The sequence below is a fragment of the Erinaceus europaeus genome, chromosome 1 (assembly GCF_950295315.1).
Source record: "Erinaceus europaeus chromosome 1, mEriEur2.1, whole genome shotgun sequence".
Taxonomy (NCBI): Eukaryota; Metazoa; Chordata; class Mammalia; order Eulipotyphla; family Erinaceidae; genus Erinaceus; species Erinaceus europaeus.
The window spans coordinates 186,337,428-186,364,717 of record NC_080162.1 but is presented as its reverse complement, the minus strand read 5'-3'; the positions used below and the strand labels follow the sequence as shown (position 1 = coordinate 186,364,717).

The window sequence follows — 27,290 nt, the reverse complement described above, 5'->3', positions numbered from 1 at the left end:
TAGTGTTCACCGCAGTCTAAAATGAATGCATAGAAGGAGGAAGAAAAGCAAGTGCTTGTCAGGGAGTGTGTGCTCAATGAACTTCTGCAAATGAGTCAGTACAACTGTGAATGTATTCTTGGTTCCTATCACCTCCCTGATTTGTTGAGTCTCTGTGCAGTACTGCCAGAGCACTAATAATATTCATTTCATAGCTAGGGGGACTAAGATGTATTACAGAGGTGTGCCTCTTTCCCCGAGTATTCTCTAAGCTGACAGTCTACTCCACGATGAATACATTTAAGCATAGCACCGTCATAAGGAAATCCACACATTTTTGATGGTAAAAAGCAGTTTCATTTTCTGCTCTTTACATTTGATTTAAGAAAAGGAAACACTTGCTTTGCCAGCTCAATATTGACTACATAACGTTTTCAACTGTTGCCCTCGGAATTTCTGTATGTTTATTTAGAAGTTTTCAGAGATCTTACTTACTTCAATGTCCCTTGAACTAGTAGTGGTTGCTTCACTGAGGTTCATAGGCTACTTGACCAAATTTATAGCTGTGGAGAAATGGATCTGAGGATGTCAGATGAGCTGAATCCACATTGGAAACCTTGCATAGAGAGCAATAGTCCTAGGCCGAAGGCCTGGATCACCATATCACTTACAAAGGTCAATCAAGGGCATGTTTTGCAATTGCCATCTGGCAAATCCCTTATGCATATTGAGTGTTGATTTGCAAGAGGGATCAGAAATGATTACAAAATGGGAAAGTCAAGGGAATTATAGTTAGGACTACAACTGAAGCTAGCAGATCAAAGAAAGAAGCCAAGTAAAGGAAGAACAAAAGGGGAAGCAAGACACTCATTTGTAACTGGATGTAAACAAAAGACTTTGCCCAGGGCAAAGCTCGTGGGTCTACTGGTGTTACTCTGCTCAGTCACCTCTTCAGTGTACTCACTCAGATACTGGTGGGCATCATGAGTGTGGTGTATTTATGGATGCAGATACCTGCCAACTAGTGAAATGAGACAGTTAGTTATGAGTATGCAAAATTACCCCTTAGAAGGAAGAGAAAGAAAGAATTTTAGCTAAATTAGTGGTCTTAAGGAACTATGCGAACATGCTTTTTGTTTGTTTGTTTTTTTCCCCCTTACTGTCCAGGATGAAGAAAAAAAATTCCAAATCTAAACAGTTGTCAACACTACTTTATAGTGCTTATATAATAATTTTCTTCTCCTCCCAATACAATCACTTTTAAATTTGATTTATGGCATGCCATCACAACTCTCTCCAAAAGGAAAGTTGGTTTACAATTGATTGGGGACTCAGAGATGAACTGACTGGTCTGGACAGCTAGGGCGCAAGTGGTGGTGAAGGAGGATTTAGACTCTGACCTAATTAGGGATTCCACACATATGGATTCCTCCAATCTCTGTAAATACTCTAGGCAATTAGCATTATTATTATTATGACTCAGCAGATCAAATAAAAGCATGCAATTCATTGGTCGAATTAATGGTAGAACCAAAACATACTTGCCCATCTTCTAGACCCATGTTCTGTTTGTCTACCATTTTTTTATTTGATAATTATAATTAATTGGGGGAGGTTGTCTGGAGGGATGTATGAAAGGAGCCTAAACCCACCCTGTATTGTGTTTACCACTGGCTGGAATGACATCTAGTACAGAATGAACTAGTTAGCGAATGAGCTGACCTACTAAAAGGCCTCATTTCTAAGAGGCTGATTGATTTCTTTTTCTTTTCTTTTCTTTTCTTTTCTTTTCTTTTCTTTTCTTTTCTTTTCTTTTCTTTTCTTTTCTTTTCTTTTCTTTTCTTTTTTTGCCTCCAGGGTTATTGCTGAGGCTCGGTGCCTGCACTAGGAATCCACTGCTCCTGGAGGCCATTTTTTCCCTTTTATTGCCCTTGTCGTTTATCGTTGTTGTTATTATTTTATTGTTGTTGTCATTGTTGTTGGATAAGACAGGGAGAAATGGAGAGAGGAAAGGGAAGACAGAGAGGGGGAGAGAAAGATAGACACCTGCAGACCAGCTTCACCGGCTGTGAAGGGCAAACGCTAGAAGAAGAACCAACCGGCTGTGAAGCAACCACAGGTGGGCAGCGGGGCCTTGAATTAGGATCCTTAAGCTGCACTTAACCCGCTTCGCTACCGCTTGTCCCTGCCCCACACTAATTGCCTTCTTATTACATAAGGGTCTATATTTTGAGAAGAACTCTGCAAAAGGGCATCTTTTTATAACAGCATTTTCAATAATACCTCCTTCTCTCCTCCTTCTAGCTAGTGAAGGAAACCAGGATGTGTCACCCCCCAGATGCCTCTTTGACATGAAATCATTATTGAATTGAAGGCAGGTAAGTAGCAAATTCTCCCTCTGACCTGCTCCTTTTCTGCCTAAACAGAGAATATAAATGGCACTAGAAGACTCTAAAAGCAAACCTCATTCCATTGGTTTCTTCTCTTAGATATCTACCTTCCTACAACTTGCTGCCTTTGAAAGACTTTTTATTGTTGTTGTTCTGTCATTTTCTTGCAAATTCACTCTTTGTTAAAGATGCTATGTAAACCAGACTTCTAAACTTCCTCTTTGTACTTCTTATAGTTGTACTTTTCTTTTTATTCCTATCACAGCTGCCAGAAGTCTTAACAAACCATTTTCTCTTGTTATTATATATATTTGAAAGAGCCCCAGATTAAATTCCCAGATGTGTAAAGGTAAAATTTTCTATCCCCTCCTCTATTTATGACTTAATTTTCTAATACTTGCCTGCTTCTTAAAATATGTTAGAGCTTCCTTCCTTAAAACGACATCCTCTGGAGTTGGGTGGTAGAATAGCGGGTTAAGCGCACATGGCACAAAGTGCAAGGACTGGCGTTAAGAATCCCTGTTCAAGCCCCCAGTTCCCTATCTTCAGGGGGATCACTTCATAAGCCATGAAGCTGGTCTGCAGGTGTCTATCTTTCTCTCTCCCTCTCTGTCTTCCCCTCCTCTCTCCATTTCTCTCTGTCCTATCCAACAACGACACCAATAACTACAACAATAAATCAACAAGGGCAACAAAAGGGAATAGATAAATAAATATTAAACAACAACAATAACAAAAACGACATCCTCTCTGTACTTGGAAGGTGATTATCAGTGAGACAAAGGTTGGAGTAGAGATGAACCTGTGTATATGTGGCTGATCAGAGTGTAGCTGGCAGCTTGGTAGATTCTAGACAAGAATTTGGCGGTTCTGATCACCATCGACAGATGTAGGCAGGATCAGCAGCATTTTCAGTGACAGGATGAGCACATCTAACCAGATTAAAAAAAATTTTTTATTTATTTATTCCCTTTTGTTGCCCTTGTTTTATTGTTGTTGTTATTGATGTTGTTGTTGGATAGGATAGAGAGAAATGGAGACAGGAGGGGAAGACAGAGGGGGGAGAGAAAGATAGACACCTGCAGACCTGCTTCACCGCCTGTGAAGCGACTCCTCTGCAGGTGGGGAGCTGGGGGCTCCAACCAGGATCCTTACGCAGGTCTTTGCACTTTGCGCCATGTGCGCTTAACCCGCTGTGCTACTGCCAGACTCCCATCTAACCAGATTTATGCCACAAATCACAGCTCCTGTTTTAGTTCATCAATGACAAATATTCCTAAGTTTTCAGCTTCTTACATCTGTGTTTAAACTTAAAATTTTCAAATTAGTTTGACCAATTTGAATTCTTGAGCTTTATATGTTTTTGATAAAGCTTTCTTTTGGAAATTAAAGCTGCATTGTACATATCACAGCTTTCCTTTACTTGGGTTTCACATATAGAGAAATAGCAGTCTTACTTCAGAGTTCTTATAGTCCATCATTTTCTCAAATGAAAACAGCTGACACCTTCAGGCCAGAATCCTTACCAAGCTCCCCAACTTACCGCACCATTTCACTTTCCAGTTTCGATTGGCATCAACTCCTCGGCAGCGAAACCTTGAGTTCCTTGATCTTGTTTTTCTCCAAAATCGATCCTAGGTATAATTAAGAAAATTAGGTATAGAAGCAATACTTGAAAAGGTTGTTCACATGCATTTTCGTAGCTCAATCAGTGAATGATTCATAGCACTTAGGAGAGAATTATTCCAGAAATAGAGTCGTAGAGGGAAGCCTGGATTAGCAGCAGAGACCTTAGTTCATATTTCAATTTATTTCACAAATTGCAGTCTTTTCCTGTCTCTCATTTCCTCACAGGCAAAACTGAATAAGCTAATTTTCAGTTTATTTGTAAGGGGGAAAAAAAAACTTTATTTACATGGCATTTTGTTCCAGGTCAAAGATGTAAACAAAACTCAAAGGTTGTGTGAGAATGGGAGGTCTCTCTCAAAGCCCTAGAATCACAGGGCTGATTGCCCATTAAGCTTCCTGCTCTGTGACTGTTTTTTATGTTTTACCCAGTCTCTCATTTCAATTGGATAAAGTGACTTACATGGGTCCAGCTGAAATGATATCCATCAACATTAAACACAGGCATGATATAGAAATATAGATGATTCAACATTTTCCTCATGGTGGGATCACTCCTATGTGTTAGAAGAGCCTAAAAATAAAAAAGGTGACAGTTTCCTTACAAACTGATCTCAAATACAGATTGAAAAATCCACTTCCCATGAGAAATAAAGATACCGGGTTGTCAGAAAAGTCATGGTGCAATTTTGCATAATATGTCATGACTTTTCTGACAACCCAGTATGCTGGGTTTTAAAAAAAAATGGGGTTGGGGTTTAGCATAATGGTTATGGAAAAACATTTTCCTTGCCTGAGGCTCCAAAATTCCAGATTTAATCCCCACCACCATAAAACAGAGCTGAACAGTAAAACAAAACAAAAACAAACAAACAAACAAACAAATAGCAAGCTAATATGAATCAGAGTCTTTGAAATCACATACTTTTTTTTTTTTTCTCCCCAGAGTACTGTTCAGCTCTGTTTTATGGTGGTGCAGGGGACGTTGACATTGGAGCCTCAGGCATGGGAATCTCTCTGCATAACCATTATAGTATCTACTCCCACCCCAACACATAATTTCTATTGAGGTTTTTGTCTAAAAATTTTACTGATTTAAGGGGCCAGGTGATGGTGCACCTGGTTGAGTGCACATGTCAGAATGCTCAAGGACTCAGGTTTGAGTTTCAGGCCCCACATGTGAAAGGGGAAGCTTTGTTGCAGGTATCTTTCTGTCTCTCTTCCTATTTATTTATTTATTTATTCTTTTTTTCCTTTTCTTTTTTTTGCCTCCAGGGTTATTGCTGGGGCTTGGTGCCTGCACTACGAATCCACTGCTCTTGGAGGAGGCCATTTTTTTCCCTTTTGTTGCACTTCCTTGTTGTTTATCAGTGTTGTTACTATTATTGTTGTCGTTGTTGGATAGGACAGAGAGAAGTGGAGAGAGGAGGGGAAGACAGAGAGGGGGAGAGAAAAAAAGACACCTGCAGACCTGCTTCACCGCCTGTGAAGCAACGTCCCTGCAGGTGGGGAGCCAGGGGCTTGAACTAGGATCCCTAAGCTGGTCAATGCACTTTGCGCCACGTGTGCTTAATCCACAGCGCTACCGCCTGGCCCCCTCTCTTCCTCTTTATCTTCCTCTTCTTTATTGATTTCTGACTGTTTGTTTCTAATAAATAAATAAGGATAACAAAAGTTTGGGCTGGAGGAAATAGCACAGTGGTTGATGCAACAAACTTTCAAAGCTGAGACTTTCAGGTCCCAGGTTCAATCCCCAGCACCACAATAAACCAGAGCTGAGTAGTGCTATGATAGTAAAACAAAACCAAACAAAAACAACAACAACAAAACAACACACGTGAAAGTGTTACTTATTTTGACAAAGCCAGAAAAACATTAATTGAGAAGCACCTTGCAGTATTTCAGGGATGGTCAAATTTTAGGTTAAGAAGCAATTATTTGGTATGCTTTTGTATAATCAGTTCTACTTTAGACTCCATTCAGTTATGGACAAAATATAAAATTTTCACATCCTTATATAATACATTACAACACAAGTTAGTCATATATACCACTTAACTTTTTACTAGTTAGTTGATACCAGACTCATATTTGAGAACTTACTGCATAGACATCCAATTCTTCTTCCATGACTTTTCTATATGAACATTTTAATCACAATCCTTATTGTGGTTTCTTTGAAACCCGATCTTGTGATTGAGCTTTATTTCTGTTGTCTGACCCTAAATTTGCGCTATAATTTTTCTCAAACAAAAATCTATTGGGGGGTGGGAGTAGATAGCATAATGGTTATGCAAAAGTAACTCTCATGTCTGAGGCTCCCAGGTTCAATCCTCTGCACCAGCGTAAGCCAGAGCTGAGCAGTGCTCTGGTTAAAAAACAAACAAACAAACAAACAGAACTATTGAATGAGTTAAGTCGAGGATACTGACATCTTAGAGGGCTGGGCAGTAGCCCATCGGGTTAAGTGCACATAGTAACAATACTGATATTTTGAAGTATTATGATGGACTAAAAATGTCTTGTTGGAGCACAACTGTATATGAATACAATATTTGGGGGGAATACATAGAAAACTTGAAACATACATGAAGATTGCTTCTGGATAGGAAAATTAAGGCATAACCTCTCAGGGTATGAGAGCAAGAATTATGTGAGAAGAATGATAAAAATGCATGGGAAGAATTACCTTTCATGTTACACACATTTGGATTATTTGAATTTTCATCATATCAAACCATGATTCAGAGTAAAATAATTCATTTTTAGTCAATAATAACACATATTTACCTATATACAAAGTAGTTTAATTCTGTGCAGAGCAGTTAACATCCACAAGGAAATTTCCAGAATCAGAAAATAGCTATGTCAATTCTCCCCAACCAGCAGTCAGGGTTCATAAAATAAAAAATAATCCTTAAATCATGTATGTACTATTTTAGAATTTAATATTTGACTCTTTTAAAACATCTAGTTAAGTAATATTTCTGAATTAATCATAAGTAGCATTCTGTATTTGCATGCTGAGAATTCTATTCATAGCAATCTAGTAATATAACTTAGCAGAAACAATCACTGTATTAGCAGTCATAGTAAAAATAAAGGTTTATAGTCAAGAACATAGTTAAATGCAATTTTATTTAATATAATTTTAGACAGCCACAGGAATAACACAGCTGATAAATAATAAAAATCTTTCCATTCTCCTTTGTTTACAGCCTGACGCTAACTTGCTGGCTAAAAATGCTTGAATTTTTGTTTACTGCCTCATGCCTTAAACTAGAAGAAGAAGGTCCAAATATCAATTGTAGATATGGTGGAATTTGGTTGTTGTCCTTGAATGAGTGGAGGTTCCCCAGTTCTTGTTTTAAAATTTTTTTATTGTCTTTATTTATGTGTTGAATAGAGATAGTCAGAAATCGAGAGGGAAGGGAGGGATAGAGAGGGTGAGAGACAGAGAGACACCTGCAGCCCTGCTTCACCACTTGTGAAGCTTTCCCCCTGCAGGTGGAGACTGGGGTTCCCCAGTACTTGATGGAAGTCTGCTTGAGAGTGCCAGAGATATAGCTAAGTGGCTGCTATATTGCTTCTTTTTTAAAAACTTTACTAATTTTTTTTTTTTTTTTTTTTTTTACAAATTGTGGTGCTATGAACATAGGGGTACACATATCTTTTAGGACGGGTGTTATGTATGAAATAAATATGAAATTTATATGATTCACACATTATAAAATACAGTATGTGGTTAATTACTATTTCACTGTAATTTCTAACTGACTAATAAGTTAGGAATTTTTAGGATTTATGACTGTATTGGTTCTTTTTGCTGTACAGAGGCTTTTTAATTTGATGTAGTCCCATTGGTTTATTCTTGCTTTAGTCTTCTTTGTAATTGGATTCATTTAATTGAAGATGTCTTTATTTTTTAAAAATTGTTCATAATTTTTATGAAGATTGCTTTAAAATTTATATGAAAAAGAGTTCTGCCTCTGTATTTTCCTCTAAGTATTTGAGGATTTCCTCTAAGTATATATAGTTTCTAGTATAACATCCAAGTCCTTGATCCACCTAAAATTTACTTATGTGTTTGGTGAAATATAGTGGTTCAGTTTCATTCTTCTGCACTTTCAACCCAATTTTTCCAACACCATTTGTTGAAGAGTTGCTTTATCCATGTTCCACCTCCCAGATTACTTTTTTTTTTTTTTTTTTTAGTGTAATGGGTTTCAGTTTTTCTGTATCTCATATTCTACATATGAACTAAACCATTTCTCCTCTTCCTACGGCACTAAGTAGAATCACCTTCAGCTCCATCCATGCTGCCCCCAAAAGGACAATAATATCTTTTTATTTATTTTATTTTATGTAAGGATTTTATTTATTTATGAGAAAGATAGGAGGAGAGAGAAAGAACCAGACATTGCTCTGGCACATGTGCTGCTGAGAATCGAACTCAGGAACTCATGCTTGAGAGTCCAGAGCGTTACCACTGCGCCACCTCCCGGACCACATATCTTTTTATTTAAATATGTATCTATTTTTATTTTTTTTTTATAGAAACAGAGAGATTAAGAGGAAAAGAGGAGATAGAAAAGGAGAGAGACATTTGCAGCCCTGCTTCACTATTCATGAAGATTCCCCCCTGCAGGTGAGGGTTGGAGACTTGAACCAGGTCCTTGTGCATTGTAATATGTGCACTGCATCAGGCATGCCACTGCCAGACCCCACAATAACGTCTTCTTAAAGTTCAGAGTATTATTCTATTGAGTATATACCCCATTATGTATGTATGTATGTATGTATTGTCGGGGGGTTAACGGTTTACAGAAAATACAGTTGTTGATATATGAGTGTAATTTCTCAATTATCTGCAAAACAGTCTCATCCCCAGCCTGGGCCCTCCTCCACCAACATACACTAGGACCTTTAGCCCCCTCCCATGGCCCAGAGCTCATTGCTTTGGTGAAATACAGCAAGTCCAGTCCAAATTTTACCTTTCTGTTTTCTGTGTTTTCCTGTTCTGTTATTATTTCTCAACTTCTGTCCATGAGTGAGATCATCCCATACTCATCTGTCTCTTTCTAGCATATCTCACTTTACATGAGTCCTTCAAGCTTCATTCAAGATGAGATGAAGAAGGTGACTTTATCATTCTTAATAGCTGAGTAGTATTCCATTGTGTCTGTATACCATAACTTTCATAGCCACTTATCTTTTGTTGTACATCTAGGTTGCTTCTAAGTTTTGGCTATTACAAACTGTGTTGTTACGAACATAGGTAGACACAAATCTCTTTGAGTGAGTGTGCTTGATTCCTTATCTCCAGGAGAGGAACTGCCAGGTCTGCGAGTTCTCCAGACTGCTCTCCACAGAGGTTGGATAAATTTACATTTCCACCAGCAGTGCAGGAGGGTTCCCTTACCCTTGCAACCTCTCCAGCATTTGTTATTATCATTTCTGATGTAAGAAATTCTCACAGGAGTAAAGTGGTATCTCATTATTATCTTTATTTACATTTCTCTGACAGTCAATTACTTGGAGCATCTTTTTTTTATATCCAGTCGTCTGGATATATCCAGTGAAACTATTGTGTGAGGTTGCACTAACCTGGATGGTAACCATGGTTTGATGTAGCACATGCACAAAAGACTGGTTTGGGAATGGACTTGGACAGGCTGCAGGCCAAAATGGAATTTCTGGATGACTCCACCCCTAGGTCTCTTACTATGGTAACTAAGTTCCACAATGACTGTAGTCTGTGTTTTCTGCAAACTGCTGTGGTCTAGGAAATTTTGGATATAATTACAATTTCTATATGGTTTACTGTTTTTATTGTTAAAAAAGTTGTAGGCCAAAATTGCAATTGGTTTTGGGGCCAGGATTTTAGCTCAACCCTACCTCCCACTTGCCTAACTAAAAGACCCCCTTGTCCCCATTCAGGACCCCACACATGTGCTTTTACCATGCTGGAGTGTTTTTTTTCATCCAGATGTATATGAAGAGAGACAGAAACACCACAGTACCTGAGCTTCCTCTGATGTCGTAGTATCTCCTCAGTGTTTCAGGGCTCAAATCTGACCACACATATAACAAGGTATGCACCCATATGTTGAGCTGTTGGTTTTCGGAAAAGTCATTACCCACTTTTGCATAGAAAAATATGTCATGTTTTTTTTTTTTTGCCTCCAGGGTTATTGTTGGGGTTCAGTACCTGCACTATGAATTCACTGCTCCTGGTGGCCATCTTTCCAACCCCCCTTCCCATTGTTTTTTTTTTTTTTGTTGTTGTTGCTCTTGTTGTTGTCGGATAGAACAGAGAGAAATTGAAGGGGAGAGGAAGACAGAGAGGGGAGAAAGAAAGATAGACACCTGTAGACCTGCTTCACCACTTGTGAAGCGCCACCCCTGCAGGTGGGGAGAACCACGGTTCAAACTGGGATCCTTGCTCGGCTTCTTGCACTTCACACTATGTGCATTTAATCCAGTGTGCTACCGCCTGGTCCCCACATCATGATTTTTCTTTTTGACAATCCAATATTTTTCCATCTCTGTCTAGCTAATGTTATATGTCTTATGACTTTTCCTGGCTGTGTCTTATTGGTGTGTGGAGTAGAGCAAAGTAGTACTGAGTACCTGTATACCTTTGGTGAGTAAAACAGCATCTTCACTACATGGATAGACCTTTTGTCACTTGCTAAGTAAGCTTGTCTGAGATCCAAGTCCCTTTCTATGTTGGGGTTTTCCATGTGTGTTGTAGCTTTGCTGTTATTTAAGAAGTTAAGGAAGACAGAATCTGCTAGTCTACCATCTTGGCTGTACCTCCAACCACATTTTTTACTCATTCATCCAGCAATGAACATTCAGGTTCTCTCTGAAAATGGGGGTGCCTGTAACTTTTGTGATTAGCGCTTTCATCTTCATCGGATAAAATAACTCAAAGTTATTACGTTGAGTAATAAAAACTCAAAGTAGAATTACTGGATTATTTGGTAGTTCTAGATTGATTTTTTTTTTATTTCTTTATTGGTGAATTTGGCAGTAAATACATTCGGCAGTAAATACAATAGTTGGTACATGCATAGCATTTCCCAGTTTTCCATATAACAATACAAGCTGGGAAATTGTGCAGATGCAGTCACATCTGCCATGTTGTCCCTTCAGGCTACTGCGCAAGTTCCCAGGAGAGTTGGGACATTCTGGGAGAGCCTATTCTGCCATGTTGTGCCCTCAGGGCATTGTCTATTCCCCGCAATAGTTGCAGTGCTTTGGTTATTCCTCCCTCCTCCCATTCTCGAGAGAGCTACTCCTATAAAAGCCCTTCTTCCGCACCTCTCTCTCTTGCCAGCCCTTCACTTCGGTGTTTAGACGCAGGAAAGGTTACTGCGTGAGGTGGCCATTTTCGCTACCTTCACGTGGCCCAACCTGCTTTTCTCGCACCCAACTCTGAGGTGCCAGCACAAATAAAGATTTGTGTTTCCTCTTTGCTCCGGACCTCCTCTCTCTCTTCTCTGCGGTGCCGATCGACACCCTCTGTCATCCTTTTTGGACCTGTATTCTCCCCCACACACCCCAGAGTCTTTTGCTTTGGTGCAATACGACATAGATTAAATTTTTTTGAGGAATCTCTATACTCTTTCCCCAAATTAGTGTCTGCACTAATTTCCATTAACACTGTGCAAGGGATTCCCTTGCTTTATATCCTTTCCAGCATAAAACATGATTTTATTTTACTACATATACATGACTATATATAGTTCTATAAATAAAATTATATATAGTATACAGTATATACATAATACTATGTATAATATGCTATGCATTTTATGTAGATGAGATCATAGTGTGCCAATCTGTTTTCCTCCACTATTAAATATGTGACAATTATTAAATTGATGATTTATAAATTTTCATTGCTGTATAATTTCAATCTAGATACATATATTGATCTTGTTTTATTGATGGACTATTAGTTTGCTTTGGCTATTTCACTATTACATGTGTGCAGTGAAAATTCTTTGCACATTTCCCCTTATTAACACTTGTGAAAGTTCCTTTAGCAATACATCTAAGAATGCATTTATTTAGTCATGGATTTACATATCTTCCACTTTACTAGATATTGCCATTTCTCATCTAATCAGTAAATACTCTCAGCTACAGTGAGAGATCTCATTGCTCTACAGTGGTGTCAACCCCTGGAAATGTTAGATTTCTAATTGAAAACCTTTAATAGGGATGACATTGTGTTTTGTTACTTCCCATTTCCCTTATTACCAAATATAATTAACAGCTTTTTATGTAATAATAGGCCATTCTGTAAATTGCTCAATTTTTGCTCTGTCTTCCCATATCTTGGTTATTAATCCTTTGTTGGTTCTATGTATCATGAGTATCTTCCTTTCTTAATTTGTTGCTTTTTTTTTCTTTATTGGAGGATTAATGGCTTACAGCCGATACTAAAATACAGTAATTTATATATGTGTAACATTTCTCAGGTTTCTACATAACAATCTAGCCCTCCCCAAGTTCCTCTCTGCCATCACATCCTCTGCCACCATCCTCTCCACCCCAGAGTGTTTTTCCTTTTTAAAATATTTTTATTTTATTTTATTTTTTGATGAGAGAGAAATACAGAGAAGAGAGATCAGAGCACTGATCAGCTCTGGCTGATGGTGGTGCTGGGGATTGAACCTGGGATCTCAGAGCCTCAGGCATAAAAGCCATTTTGGGGGGGCCGAATGGTAGTGAAGTGGGCTAAGTGCACAGGCGGTGAAGCAGGTCTGCAGGTGTCTATCTTTCTTTTCCTCTCTCTGTCTACCCCACCACTCTCAATTGCTCTCTGTCCTATCTAACAACAATGACATCAACAACAATAATTATAACCACAACAACAATAGAGCAACAAAAGGGCGGGGGGAGCCTCCAGGAGCAGTGGATTTGTGGTGCAGGTACCGAGCCCCAGCAATAACCCTGGAGGCAAAAAAAAAAAAAAGTAATTTGGATAGTCAATGTGCTGTCTCTCCAGCACCCACCCCAATGTCTTTTACTTTGGTGCAATACACACAAAATTTTTATTTATTTATATTTATTTATTGAATAGAGACAGAGAAATTGAAAGAGAAAAGGGAGATAGAAACAGATGCAGCACTATTTCACCACTTGTGAAACTTTCCCCATGCAGGTGGGGGCCAGGGGCTTGAACCTGAGTCCTTGTGCACTGTAATGTGTGTATTTAATCAGGTGTGCCACCACTTGGCCCCTGTTGTTGCTTCTTTTTATCATGTCCTTGCGTACACAAAATTATAATTCTATCATTAATGCCTAACGTTTACTTAAGCATCCATTTCTGCCTTAAGATTATAAAATTATTCTGTATTTAAAATAATTTTAAACAACTTTGTGATCAAATGTGGATCTTAAACCTCCTAGAAATGACTTTTTTATGTGATATGAGTTTGGGATTACTTATTTTTTCCACTATGCATATACAACTGCATCACTGTGGTCTTTTGACTTTTCCCTATGAGCTCAGATGTGAACTATGTCAGTCAAAGTTCAACTTTCAATTTGTGGTTAGTATAATTCTAATGCACTTTGGTTTTTATATCTATTTGGCAAAACCACACTAGTATTTATATTGAATCTGATAGCATGTTGCCCTGAATTTCCCTGCTTCAAAATGTTCTTGGTTAATTTTGGCCCTCCATTGATGTTAATTCCAAAGTTAATATGAAGCATATAAAAGTTGCTATGTTTTATGTAGGCTGGTGTTTCCTGCCTTGGTCTTCAGTGAACACTAAATTTCAGCAAACAGTATTCATGTTTTAATATAGCTTACTATCATTATGATGAATTTCAGCAAGCAATTTTCTGCTGTTCAGAGTAAACCTATTTGGTTATGATATATATTAATATATTACCTGGATTTGAGTTGCTTATATTTGTTTATATTCCTCAGTGTGATAAGCCTATAATTTTCATTCTTAATTAATTCTTGTCTGGTTTCGGTATCAGGGCTATATTATTCTGTAATTATCTGGTGAGTAAGCCATTTAGACCCTAAGCAGAAATTAAGTCTGTGGCCATACCACCCTCAACACGCCTGATCTCGTCTGATCTTGGAAGCAGAAATTAATTAAATTTTAATCAAAGATATCATAGGGAAGACATATCTCTGTCTTCTGTTTCATTGGTTTCTGCTCTTTGTTATTTCTTTTATTGACTTTCCTTTTATAATTACTGAGTTGAAAGGTGGGTTTATTGATTTGGAGTTTGTATTCTCTCCTAATATATTTATTTAAATCTGTAAACACCTCTTTATACTGTGTTATGTTTCATATGCTTTGTAACCGTGTGCTCTACCAGGGGTGCCACCATCTGGCCCCCACATATGCTTTGATAGATAATAGTTTTGTTTTCATTCAGTTTTGAAATGTTGAAAAATTTCCTTTATATCCTTAAACTATTAGTTCTTTATAAGTATTTGAAAATGTGTGACTTTTCACAGTTTTATAAACTTCTATCAGCATTATAGAGGATAATGGCCTATATGATACTGTCTTTGGTGACTATATGCTTTGTGTCCTAGCATATAGCCAATTTTACAAATATTTTAATTTTGCTGGGAATAGATTCCACATAAGTTTATTAGATTGTGTTTACTGATTAGGTTGTCATATCACTTGAATATGACAACTCCCTAGTTGCTGTTATTTTGGATTTGCCACTTTTTCTTATAACCTGGCGATTTTTGTTTTCTATATTTTGTGGCCACTAAGAATATATTAAGTAAGGAAGTTGTTCTATATTTTATTTTGGAGTGTACTTAATTTCTTTTCTTTTCTTTTTTTTTTTACAATACAACCCCCACTATTTGAAGTGTACTTAATTTCTAAGAGTTGTCAGAATGTGCTCTTTCTCTGACAACTGAATAAGGTGTCACTGTATTGCATATGCTACACTGTAATTTTTATAACTAAGAATTGCAGCCATTCTCCATCTGCTCAGGAAAAGAGAGAATGATTATAATGTGATGAATGTTAGATACTGAATAGGACAACTGAGAGATCTTCTTTCTTGAGTGTTTTTAGGAATAGGACACACATCATTTTTCTCTTTGGGCTTAGGTGGTGTTTCTAGAAAATAGAGAACCATGTGACTGTCTACTTCCTATTCTAACATGGGATAATCATCACGAACATAGGAATGTGATTTCTTTTTAATTAAGACTCTTTAGTAGTCAGATCACCTCCATATACACAGAAAAGGAGGTGGGTCTACAAATCAGATTCCATCTGGCCTTTCCAAGTTTAACTTTTTGACTATCATTGTTGTTTATCAGAAGAGTTAGGTACCTAGTCATGATCTGCAAGTGAGTCACAAAACCTTGCTTCACACGCCTCAGTGTGGCAGTCTTTAGGTACTACACTTACCTACAGCTTATTTTAAGACTAGAGTGAATTTTGATTTTAAATTAAAAGATAAGGTTTTGAGAATTATCTTCTGCTGGGCAATGATATGTAGTTAGAAAATTTAATTTTTTTATTCCGCTTTGTTGACCTTGTTGTCTTATTTGTTGTAGTTATTATTGTTATTGATGTCGTCGTTGGACAGGACAGAGAGAAATGGAGAGAAGAGGGGAAGACAGAGAGGGGGAGAGAAAGATAGACACCTGCAAGCCTGCTTCATCGCCTGTGAAGTGACTTCCCTGCAGGTGGGGAGCCAGGGGCTGGAACCGGGATCCTTACGACGGTCCTTGCGCTTTGTACCTTAACGCTTTTTGTGCTTAACCTGCTGCGCTACTGCCCGACTCCCAGAACACTTCTGAATTAAGCTAGACAAAGAATGGATCTACTTGGTATTCCTCACCTACCAAGACTATTTTGATTTCCCCATAAAGATATACATATCATATACTAGAATTCACTACATAAACTTTGGAGATAAATATAGATGTGTATTTCGGTATATATATATATATATATATATATATATATATATATATATATATATATATATATATATATATATGTTTAATATATACATATATATCTCACCAGGGTTACTGCTGAGACTCAATAATGTCACTTCCAATCAGTTTACAAAGCATTAGATGCTCATCTGTGAGCAACTGTGTTTAGTCTGCCTTTTTTTTTGGGGGGGGGTCACTGTTCCAGGCTAATGTTTTCAGATGGAAAGACAGAGATAGAGCTAGAGAGACACACAGAAAGACACCCTAGCGGTACCCAAGTTTCCTTCAGTGAGGTGAGGGTTGAGCTACAAACTGGGTGGTAACCATAACAAAGCAAGTATACTATCCAAGTGAGCTGTTTTGTTGACCCTGCCTGTCTTTCTGTCCATCTGTATGTCTGTCATTCTCTCTCTCTTTCTCGCCACTAATATTGTTTATTGTATAGAGATAGAGAAATCAAGAGGGAATGGGGAGATAGACAGGAAGACAGAGAGACACCTGCAGCACTCCTTCAGTGCTCATGAAGCTTCCCCCCTGCAGGTGGCAAAAAAAAAAACCAACAACCCAGACACTGGAGATGGGTAGAAATTAAGACAGGAATATGACAATTTATCAAGACATAAAAAGAGGTACTTCCCATTATGTAATAAGAAGGCAAGAACTATCCAGGCCACTTTTTTTTTTTTTTTTACAAAGAAATAGTGCATTTTAATTATGAATATTTCTCCTGCTTTAAACTAAATAAATAATAGTTTTTTACTATCTCATGCTTTAAATTAAACAAATAATAGTTTTTACTATTTTGTTTAGTTCCCTATTTATAAAACAAATTAAGGAAGGTTTTACAGATAGAAATATGTACAATATTTTTATAAATATAAATTTACGTATTATATTTATGTATTATATTTACAAATATAATCTAAATACACACACATATATGTGTAAATTTTATGGTATTTATAGGTTTTTGAGAGTTTTTTTTTTTTTTTTCGCAATTCCAGGCTGACTTTTTCAAATAGAAGCAGAGAATGAAAGAGACTCGAGCACTGAAGCTCATAGCTGGGGGCTGGGCTAGAAGCCGAATCACGTGCATGGCAAGGTGGGCACACTATTAAGGGAAGCTAGCCCCACACCATATTTTATTTATTCGTCATTTTGTGGACGTTTTACTTGATTTCTCATTTTTGTCATGATGACTGATGATGCCATGAATGCTCGTACACAAAGTTTTGTGTGCATATATGTTTCCTGTTTTTGTGGTTTTATTTTAAAGAGTGGAATCTTGGGCTCACATGGGACAATGTTTACATGTTTAAGAAACTGCTACAATAGTTTTAACTCTATATTTAACTCTGCAAATATCTTTGCTTCTTTAAGTCCATTACTTATTTTCAAGACTTTAGTTCTGGCCAATGATGTTGTGGAGGACTGAACCTGGGACCTTGGAGCCTCAGGCACGAGTCTTTTTGCAGAACCACTATGCTATCGCCTCCACCCTCCCTCTCTCGCTCTTTCTTAAATAATCCAGCCATAATCTCTTTTAAAAATATTTATTTATTTATTTATTTTGCATAACCACTATGCTATCGCCTCCACCCTCCCTCTCTTGCTTTCTTAAATAATCCAGCCATAATCTCTTTTTAAAATATTTATTTATTTATTTTTTTGCATAACCACTATGCTATTGCCTCCACCCTCCCTCTCTCGCTCTTTTTTAAATGATCCAGCCATAATGTCTTTTAAAAATATTTATTTATTTTGGATATGACAGAGAAGTTGAGAGAGGAGGGGGAGGTAGATAGGGGAAGAGAGAGACATACACTTGCAGCCCTGCTTCACAGCTTGTGAGGCAGGAGAGCCCCCTGCAGGTGGGGAGCCAGGGCTTGAATTGGATGCTTCAACGGGATTCTTGAAAGGGGTTCCTTGCGCTTCATACTATGTGTGCTTAACTTGGTGCGCCACTGCCCGACCCTCTTTCCTCTGCCCTCTTCTATTATTATTTAGACCATATGATAAAGTTTCCCAGTGAGAAAGAGATGGCAGAACAATATGATAGCACTTGTGGTACCAGGGCTTGAACTGGGAGCCTCAGGTCTACAAGTCTTGTGCTCTGTCAGCTCAGCTAAGATATTTGCCCAGATACTTGTGAGAAACCCCCCTTTTTTTAAACATTTTTTTTTTAGATTTTTAAAAATATTTATTCTCTTTTGTTGCCCTTGTTTTATTGTTGTTGTTGTTGTTGCATGAGACAGAGAGAAATGGAGAGAGGAGGGGAAGATAGAGAGGGGGAGAGAAAGATAGACACCTGCGGACCTGCTTCACCGCTTGTGACTCCCCTGCAGGTGGGGAGCTGGGGGCTCGAACTGGGATTCTTATGCCGGTCCTTGTGCTTTGTGCCCATGTGCGCTTGACCTGCTGTGCTATCGCCCAACTGCCTCTTTTTTTTTTTTTTTTTTTAATGTTAGCATTTCTTAAAGGTTCTTTTTGGTTCCATGTATTTGTGTCATATATTTCAAAAATAAACTCACATGTGTCTTCTACACCCTGCCCTCCAGTCGTAGTCACACAATCCTCTCATTAGTAATGATTCTGCTAATCTGATATAAATAAGCATTTCACAAGTTACAACCCGACTGTCCTTCCATTTATTTACTTTTCTTAGAAGATATAAAAATGTGTGGTATGAATAATAGGAAAAAGACATGAGGTGACTAGCGAAACAGGATGACTATATATTTCAACAAAATTCAATGGTTTTCAACTTAAAAGATGAAAGCTCACAAACAGTGTACTATTCATTTTAATAATGTCTGTCAGCAGCACTCACCCGCTGGACTAGTGAATATAATTATCAGGTATATGTTGAGATAATAACTTCATTCAACACTTTCAAAGTAACAAAAGAAACTATCTCATTTACCATTTAAATCAGAAAATATACTCTTGTATTACTGATTTCCTTTAAGAAAAAAAAAAGATGATAGTTATAAACCCATCTACTAACTGGAGTAGACAGCAGCAGTGAAGCAGCACTAAGGGCCTAGCATGGGGTAGTCAGGCTTGTCATGTCTGGGTACTTCTGGTTTCCGTGCATAGAGTCAGGGTCAGAAGATGACAACATAGCAGGGAAAAGAGAGCAGGGGTGAAATTGCCTCTGATTCTCTAGACAGAGATAAGCACCTGGTTACAAAGAACAAAAGAATATAGAGATGTGCCTAGAGCTCACCTACCCTCTCTCCCTCCCTCCCTTTCTCTCTCTCTCTCTCTCTTGCTCTCTTTCTACCAGGGTTAACTCTGGGGTTCAATGCCTGTATGACCAACCACTCCTGGTGGCCTTAAATTCTGTTGTTGTTTCTTGGGTGGGGGGGGGTACTGGATTGTAATGTAGCTTTGGACACATGGGTACAATTTGTCATCTCTCTGGGCCAGGTATCTGCAAAACACTCTCATCCTCAACTTAGGTCCATTTCTATTATGCACTAGGGCTTCTTCTTTTTTTTTTTTATTTTTTTATTTTTATTTTTTGGCTTCTTCTTTTTTGACACCAGTCTACAGTCTCTCTTTTTTTGTGTGTGTGTGTGTGTGTGTGTGTCCTTGTCTGCTTTTGGTATCAGGGTGATGTTGGCTTCATAGAAGATGGAAGGGAATATTGTGTCTTCAATCTTTTGGAAAAAGCTTAAAAAGTATAGGTATTAACTCTTGCTTGAAGGTCTTGTAGAATTCTCCTTATTGTTGGGAAAGGTTCTTGATGACTGTTTCAATTTCTTTGGCTGTGACTGGCCTGTTCATGTTTTCTAGTTCCTATTGGTTCAATTTTGGAAGGCTATATGTTTCTAGGAAGTCTCCCATTTTCTAGATTGGTGGCATATAGTTGTCCACAGAAGCCTCACTTGATGATTTGGATTTTTGGATTTCTGTGGTGTCTGTTGTGATATATCCTCTTTCATTTACAATCCTATATATTTGAGTTTTCCTTCTTTTTTCCCTTTTTCTTTTTTTGAGAGCCTGGCCCCCTCATTCCTGTTCAGTCTATTAATCCTTCTTGCCTGAATCCACTTGTGGGTAAGTGAGTTACTTAATAAGTCACAGTTGTAAATCCACAAGTTTAAAAAAAATTATTTAATTTATTTATTCCCTTTTGTTGCCCTTGTTGTTTTACTGTTGTAGTTATTATTGTTGTTATTGATGTCACTGTTGTTGGATAGGACAGAGAGAAATGGAGAGAGGTGGAGAAGACAGAGAGGGGGAGAGAAAGACACCTGCAGACCTGCTTCACCGCCTGTGAAGTGACTCCCCTGCAAGTGGGGATCCTTATGCTGGTCCTTTCGCTTTGCGCCACATGCGCTTAACCCGCTGCGCTACTGCCTGACTCCCTAATCCACAAGTTTTTATGTGATTTTTAAGCATCTGTTATTTTTATCTTAATAGTTGTCACTGCTCTAAATCAATCCCTGAGCTGAAGTACGGCAGCTGGTAATTCCTTGCTCTGCCACCTGGAGGTTGGCTGGAATTTACTTTCTAGCAGGCAGTGGAAGCCTGATCCAACCAGAGGGCTTTAACTATAGCTAGATTTTTCACTTACTCACTAATGGGTCTTTGTGGGCAGTAAAATGTTCTGTTGCCCCTGATTTCACAGACTAAGAACTCACAGGTACTTTCCTGCCACTGGCAATGTGCCTTTGGAGCCACTTGTCACCCCTTTTCCACCCACTGGCCACAAATTCTGCATTCACCTGTGGCTTAGTGAGTTTCTGAAGAAATCCCAGTTGTATTTTGTTGAGTTTTCAGGTGTTCTTTCTTTTCTTTTTCTAGTTTATCAGGGGAGTCATCTGAAAAGATTTTCTATTCCAAAACCAAGCCTGTGGACGTCTCTACTTAAAAATTTTTTTTCTTCATTTATTGAATAGTGATAGAACCTGAGATGTAAGGGGGAGGGAGAGAGAAAGAGAACACATGGAGCACTGCTTCCTCTCTGCAGCTTGGGGCCAGGGGCTTGAACCCAGGTCCTGGTGCATTGTAAGGTGTACACTCTACTGGATGCGCCGCTACGCGAGTTATTCACTTTCATTGACATCAGTAATTGTTCCCCCCCTTTTTAAAAAAGTGTTACAAACTTCTTTTTTGTCATTACTTTATTTATTTTAGATTTCTTTATTGGATAGAGACAGTCAGAAATTGAGAAGGAAGAGGAAGATAGAGAGGGAGTGAGACAGAGAGACACCTGCAGCCCTGCTTCACCACTTGCAAAGCTTTTCCCCTGCAGGTGGGGACGAGGGGCTCAAACCTGGGTCCTTGTGCACTGTTATATGTGCGCTCAACCAGGTGCACCACCACCTGGCCCCTGATAGTTTTTCTTTTCTTTTTTAAAATATTTATTTATTCCCTTTTGTTGCCCTTGTTGTTTTATTGCTGTAGTTATTATTGTTGTTGTTGGGTTAGACAGAGAGAAATGGAGAGAGGAGGGGAAGATGGAGAAGGGGAGAGAAAGATTGTGAAGCGACTCCCCTGCAGATGGGGAGCCGGGGGCTTGAACCGGGATCCTTGAGCCATGTGTGCTTAACCCAATGCACTACCGCCTGACTCCCCAATTGTTTTCTTTTAAAAGTCTTAAGAAAGGAACCAGGCAGTGGTGCACACATCATTGTACAGAAGCACTTAGTTTGAACCCTTGCTCCTCACCTGCAGAGGGAACACTTCACATCAGTGAAGCAGGTGTCTATCTTTTTCTCTTCCCTATTCTAACAAACAAAATAGAATTAAGGGAAATATGGCCCCTGGGACTGGTGTTAGCTGGCACCTAGCCCCAGTGATAACCCTGGTGGTAAAATTAAATCGTATCAAATCAAATCACTGAAGTATAGTTAATGAGTGGAAAGGTTTCAGAATACATTGAGATGTTGTCCATGAGACTGTGCCATTCTTGGCATAGCTTTCGATCAGATACCAGCCTGCGAGCTCATGGTTTAAATGAGAAATCACTGTAATTCATTAACTTTAGTCACTAAAAAGAACCAAAACTAAAAATGTTAAATCCACAGATAAAGGTCTTTGTTATCTAAATTTCAGATCATTTACTGGAGGGAGGGAAAATGCATTACTTGCTGAAATGAGTTAAAAAGGGTTAAAAAGCATAGGAGATCATTTTTGGAGAGAACCAAAGTGATGCAGAACTTAAAATTTTTTTTTCTATTTTATTAGATAGAGGCCAGAACTTTCTTTTATGTGTAGATTCATAGTTTTTTATATTTATTTTACTTGTGAATCCTGTTGAATTCCATATTTGAAATTTGATCTAAAATAAAAAAAATTTCTATCTTTATTGAAAAGTACAGAATGCAGTTCTTTCTAAGCTGAATATTGTTTAAGAAGCTGCTATGGAATACCGTAAATTGGATGTTATATTGTCCTGTATACATAGTACTGTGCATTCTTGGTTAAAAATGAACTGTTTTCCAGAGCACTGCTCAACCCTGATTTATGCTGGGGTAGGGGATTGAACCTGGAGTCTCAGGCATGAGTCTTTTTTTTTTTTTTTTTTTTTTTTTACAAACCATTATGCCTTGTCTCTTGCCCATTGTTACAAATTTATAAAGCACTCTGAACCTCAGGATTTTTCAGCTAGGGTTAGTAATTTCATCCTCTGAAGGAAAGGATAGACAAACTCAGGTTTATGAGAGATCTTCATGAATGTGAACCACAAAGTCAAGGTCATCATTAAGTCAAGCATTGTTGGCTTCACATGATTGGTTTTATCCCTTGAACAGAACAAAACCACATAGGAAACATTGATTAGCTGAAATGAACATAGTATAAAGAATTTATCTTACTTCTTTTACAAACCATTGACAAAAGGCAGGACCAATCCATTCCCTTGCATGAATACCACAGTCGATCCACACAGCTCTTTTGTAAGCTTGTGATCTTCTGCCCAGCTGAAAACAAGATTATTTATAGTAACCAATACAGGCTTTTATTAAGATCTCACTGTAATTCTTCACCATTGTTTGGATCATTAAGTGACCCGCGAGAAAGACAAAGATATTTCTATTTCAGAAGTCCAGGTGTGTTTATGCAGAAACATTTTTTTTTTTACTTAATCATAAAGCAAAGACTTGGAAAATGCCCAAGGAAATGAGCAATCTCTTAAATAGATTTGTTTCTACCTTAATTTAAAAGATGTCTAGAAGTAAAAAAAGAAACTAAATCTACTCCCTCCTCCCAAAGAAACCAATATTGACAAGGAGTACTTCTTAAAAACAAAATGGAAAACCACGAAATAATGTGATTTGGAGAATAAAGTGACAGTTTTTTTTCTTACATTCTTTTTATACTAACAATACTTACCATTTGGTTTCAAACCTGGATGTGCATAGATATTTCTTGATTACATTACATTCATAGAGGGTCTATTTCTCACTTTTTGTTCCAACTAATACTTGGGGAAATTATTTTCAATGACAGGCATGTGCTTGGCATAGGAAACTCAAAGATGAAAAGACAAGGAGTTCACCTAGAAAATATACCTCTCTAGGGAGCTGGGCAGTAGCACAGTGGGTTAAGCGCATGTGGCACAAAGCACAAGGACCAGTGTAAGGATCCTCGTTGGAACCCCTGGCTCCCTACCTGCAGGGGGGTCGCTTCACAAGCTGTGACTCAGGTCTGTAGGTGTCTATCTTTCTATCCCCCTGTCTTCCCTTCCTCTCTTGATTTCTCTCTGTCAGATCCAATAGCAATAACAAGGACAACAAAAATGGGGAAAAAATGACCTCCAGGACCAGTGGACTCATAGTGGAAGTTTGACCAAGCCCCAGTGATAATCCTGGAGGAAAAAAAAAACCTTAAAAAATATATATACACCAGTTTCTGTGAGAGAGAGCTTATGTGCACACGTATCCATAAACTACTGAAAAATATATACCTGAAAGCAGTAGTACACTAGAGTTTGCAGTGAGTACCTCCCTAACACTTCCTCTCCACTATTCCAAGCTTGGGATCCATGATTGCTCGACAAATTGTTTGGCTTCGTATGTTAACTCTCTTTTCAATCACCAAGTTCCAGATGCCACCAGGATGCTGGCCAGGCTTCCCTGGATTGAAGACCCCACCAATGTGTCCTGGAGCTCAGCTTCCCCAGAGACACACCTTACTAGGGAAAGAGAGAGGCAGACTGGGAGTATGGACCGATCAGTCAACGCCCATGTTCAGCGGGGAAGCAATTACAGAAGCCAGACCTTCTACCTTCTGCAACCCTCAACGACCCTGGGTCCATGCTCCCAGAGGGCTAAAGAATGGGAAAGCTATCATGGGAGGGGGTGGGCTATGGAGATTGGGTGGTGGGAATTGTGTGGAGTTGTACCCCTCCTACCTTATGTTTTTGTTCATTAATCCTTTCTTAAATAAAAAAATTTAAATATATATATATATATATATATATATATATATATCTAGTAGGGAGCTAGACAATTTGTACAACTGATCATTAGGATATTTCTATGTAGAAATTACTTGGGTGCTATGTCTAATTTTCAGGGAAACAAAAGAAATCTCAGAAGAGGCAGATTGAGAAAGATTTGAAACTTACCAGGCATCTCAAACTTGGAGAATCTGAACGTATCTGATCTCATCAACTACTTTTGGGGTATGATGAAAGAATTGCCGATGAAATGATATGGGGTAGAAGACACATGACATTTCCAGATGTCTCATGGTAATATTTCACTCTGTGAGGCTTCTGTGTATGTGATAGCACAAGCTTACATTGATGGTAATGTGGAGGGTGAAGTAGAGAACGGGGCTGGAAAAACCAGTCCAGTACTGAAGCCATCTCAGAATGAGAATAGATCCAGAGACAAATGAGGGCAACAACAATGAGGACAAGTGAAAAGATTGGGCAGAAAAAAATGGTCTGTTCTTGATGGTTTAAATAATGATGCTTATGTTTATGGACTGGGAACAAAGTGGTGTTATTCAGACTCCCTTTTATAAATATCCGGGGAGAAATGTTACATAGGCAATGATACATGAATTGAAATTTTCAGACAGTAGATTTTACAGAAAAGAAAAGTCTGGAATGATTGTTGAAACCATGGTGTAAATGTGTCCATCCAGAGAAGGGTTGGTAGAGGGAAAATAGCTTCAAGGGAGAGTCTTAGAATTACCAGTCTCTAAAAGGGAGATTAGGAGAGAAGAATCAGTGAATGAGAACCTGAGGGATTGGTCAGAGAAGAGGGAAGAAAAACAATGAGTAGCCTTTGTTGATCTTGACAAGATAAATGGAAAATCTAGAATGAGGATGAGGTAGTAGAAAGGATGAGTAAATCTTATTAGGTATTTTGGCTAAGAAGGGATGAAGAGAGCCACAGATTAGTAGCTAAGAGAGTATACAGAGTGGAGAGTCAGGTGGTAGCAGAGCGAGTTAACCGCAGGTGGCTCAAAGCGCAAGGACCGGCACAAGGATTCCGGTTCAAGCCCCGGCTCCCCACCTGCAGGGAAGTCGCTTCACAGGCAATGAAGCAGGTCTGCAGGTGTCTGTCTTTCTCTCCCCCTCTCTGTCTTCCCCTCCTCTCCCCACTTCTCTCTGTCCTATCCAACAGTGACAGCAACAATGATAACTACAACAATAAAACAACAAGGGCAACAAAAGGGAATAAATAAATATTTAAAAAAGAGTATACAGAGTGAAGGGGTATGACTATCATCTAGCTCACACATGTGTAAAGGTAAGCAGTGGTTTACCTTAAGTAACAGAAACTCACAAATAACTTTGAAAGCCTTTTTTTTTTTTTTTTAACACATGCATTATTCCACTGTTCCCAGTGATCTTTTTTCTTTTTTCCAGGTAGAATAGAGATACCACAGCACCATACATGGAGCCCCCATTTGGGTAGTTGCTCATGGTAAAGCATGTGCTTTCCTGGGTGAGTTGTCTTCTGGCCATGAAGTGCATCAGTAATTCTACACTAGAAACAGGATTTTGTGGAGTGTTTTATGGAATATCTAATTGCTAAAAAGCCACGAGGATAATTTTTCTTTACATGTCATTTAAATGTGAGACAGTATGAAAGACCATTTTATTTTCTCCCTAAGTCAAAGTTGAAAAAGACAAATAGTCCTTAAATAGTCAGGTAATAATTTCTTGTTTTTACCTTTAAAACAAAAAGAGATCTTCCCTCATATGATTTTCCAATAGAGAACATCTGGATGAGGCTTGAATGAGTTTTATTCATATGGCGCATCCAACTTTGAATCTAAAAGCAAATAAAGATTGTGTCAGACTCTCACAATTAAGGAACTTTTAGAGAACAAAAGGTAACAATGACAACAATAGGCCTTGGAACTCAAAGAGCACGCATACAGTAACAAATTCAACAAAAGCAATCAATTTCAATTTTCCCTGAAATAAAATTACATTTTATGTTCTGTCATACTTTGCACATAGTAGCTTTGTGTTTTATATGAACTCTTCAAAGCATTCTGCTTCCTATTTACCAGAGTTTTACAGAAAATTGGTGTATTCTGGAAAATCAAATTTTATTTCCATCTTCTCTCACATGTTTAAAAGAAAATGAAAAAAAAATCAACTTCAGGAAAATCATTCAAACTATCTGAAAGTGCTCATTGAAGTTCTATATTTTATAATTTCCTATTAAATAGAAGATGCTAAGGAAAATACACTATATTTTGTATTTAAAGGTTATTCGACTAACCCTCGCAATGGGTGGCATCCTCTGGGTAGTTTCCATAGTAATAGTGTAACATTTGCATTGATCCAGTCACATAAACTTACCTGTCACCAGGAGAAGGCAGATGAATAAAGCCCTTGGAAAAATGGTTACATTTTCCCTCCCACTATTGTGGGGAAAAGGATCCTGTAAACAAATCCCACTTTTCTAGGAGGTGAGCCTGTGCTGAAAATATCTATTTTGGAAGTACATATATTTTCTTTCTATTCTTCGTCTGATGAATAGGCTATGTATCGAAAGGTACATGTCTGTAGAGATGTTTTGCTTTTGTGGAGCTGGGAACTTGCATATATACGATTTCCCCATTCTGGATCATTTTTCATCGCCATAGCACCTCTCCTGTAGTACTGGGCTTGAACATGGCTGTGCACATGACAAACACTTGCTGAACCTGATCATCTATCTTAAACTGACTTAAACCTTTCCATTGCTTCACATTTTAAACTTCTAAAGAGTACGTCCAGATGTGAAATAGAGGGAAAGGATTTCGGAAGGAAATATATTCTTAAGAGAATTTTTCAATTCTTTTCAACAGAACAACAGTTCTGTGTCTGGAATTCTGTTACTCAATTCAAGGGA

The 27,290-nt window shown here is 38.2% G+C and overlaps 1 protein-coding gene across 1 annotated transcript in view; it reads right to left on the bottom strand.

Moving 5' to 3' along the window:
- Positions 1–27,290, bottom strand: part of CPA6 (carboxypeptidase A6) — a 320,500-nt gene that overhangs the window by 44,324 nt on the left and 248,886 nt on the right. The window contains exons 5-8 of the mRNA XM_007527135.2: positions 26,115–26,216; positions 22,797–22,901; positions 4,459–4,569; positions 3,913–4,003 (exon numbers count right to left, since the gene is read on the bottom strand). Coding sequence (XP_007527197.1) covers positions 3,913–4,003; positions 4,459–4,569; positions 22,797–22,901; positions 26,115–26,216 — 409 coding nt within the window. The remainder of the gene's footprint in view (positions 1–3,912; positions 4,004–4,458; positions 4,570–22,796; positions 22,902–26,114; positions 26,217–27,290) is intronic.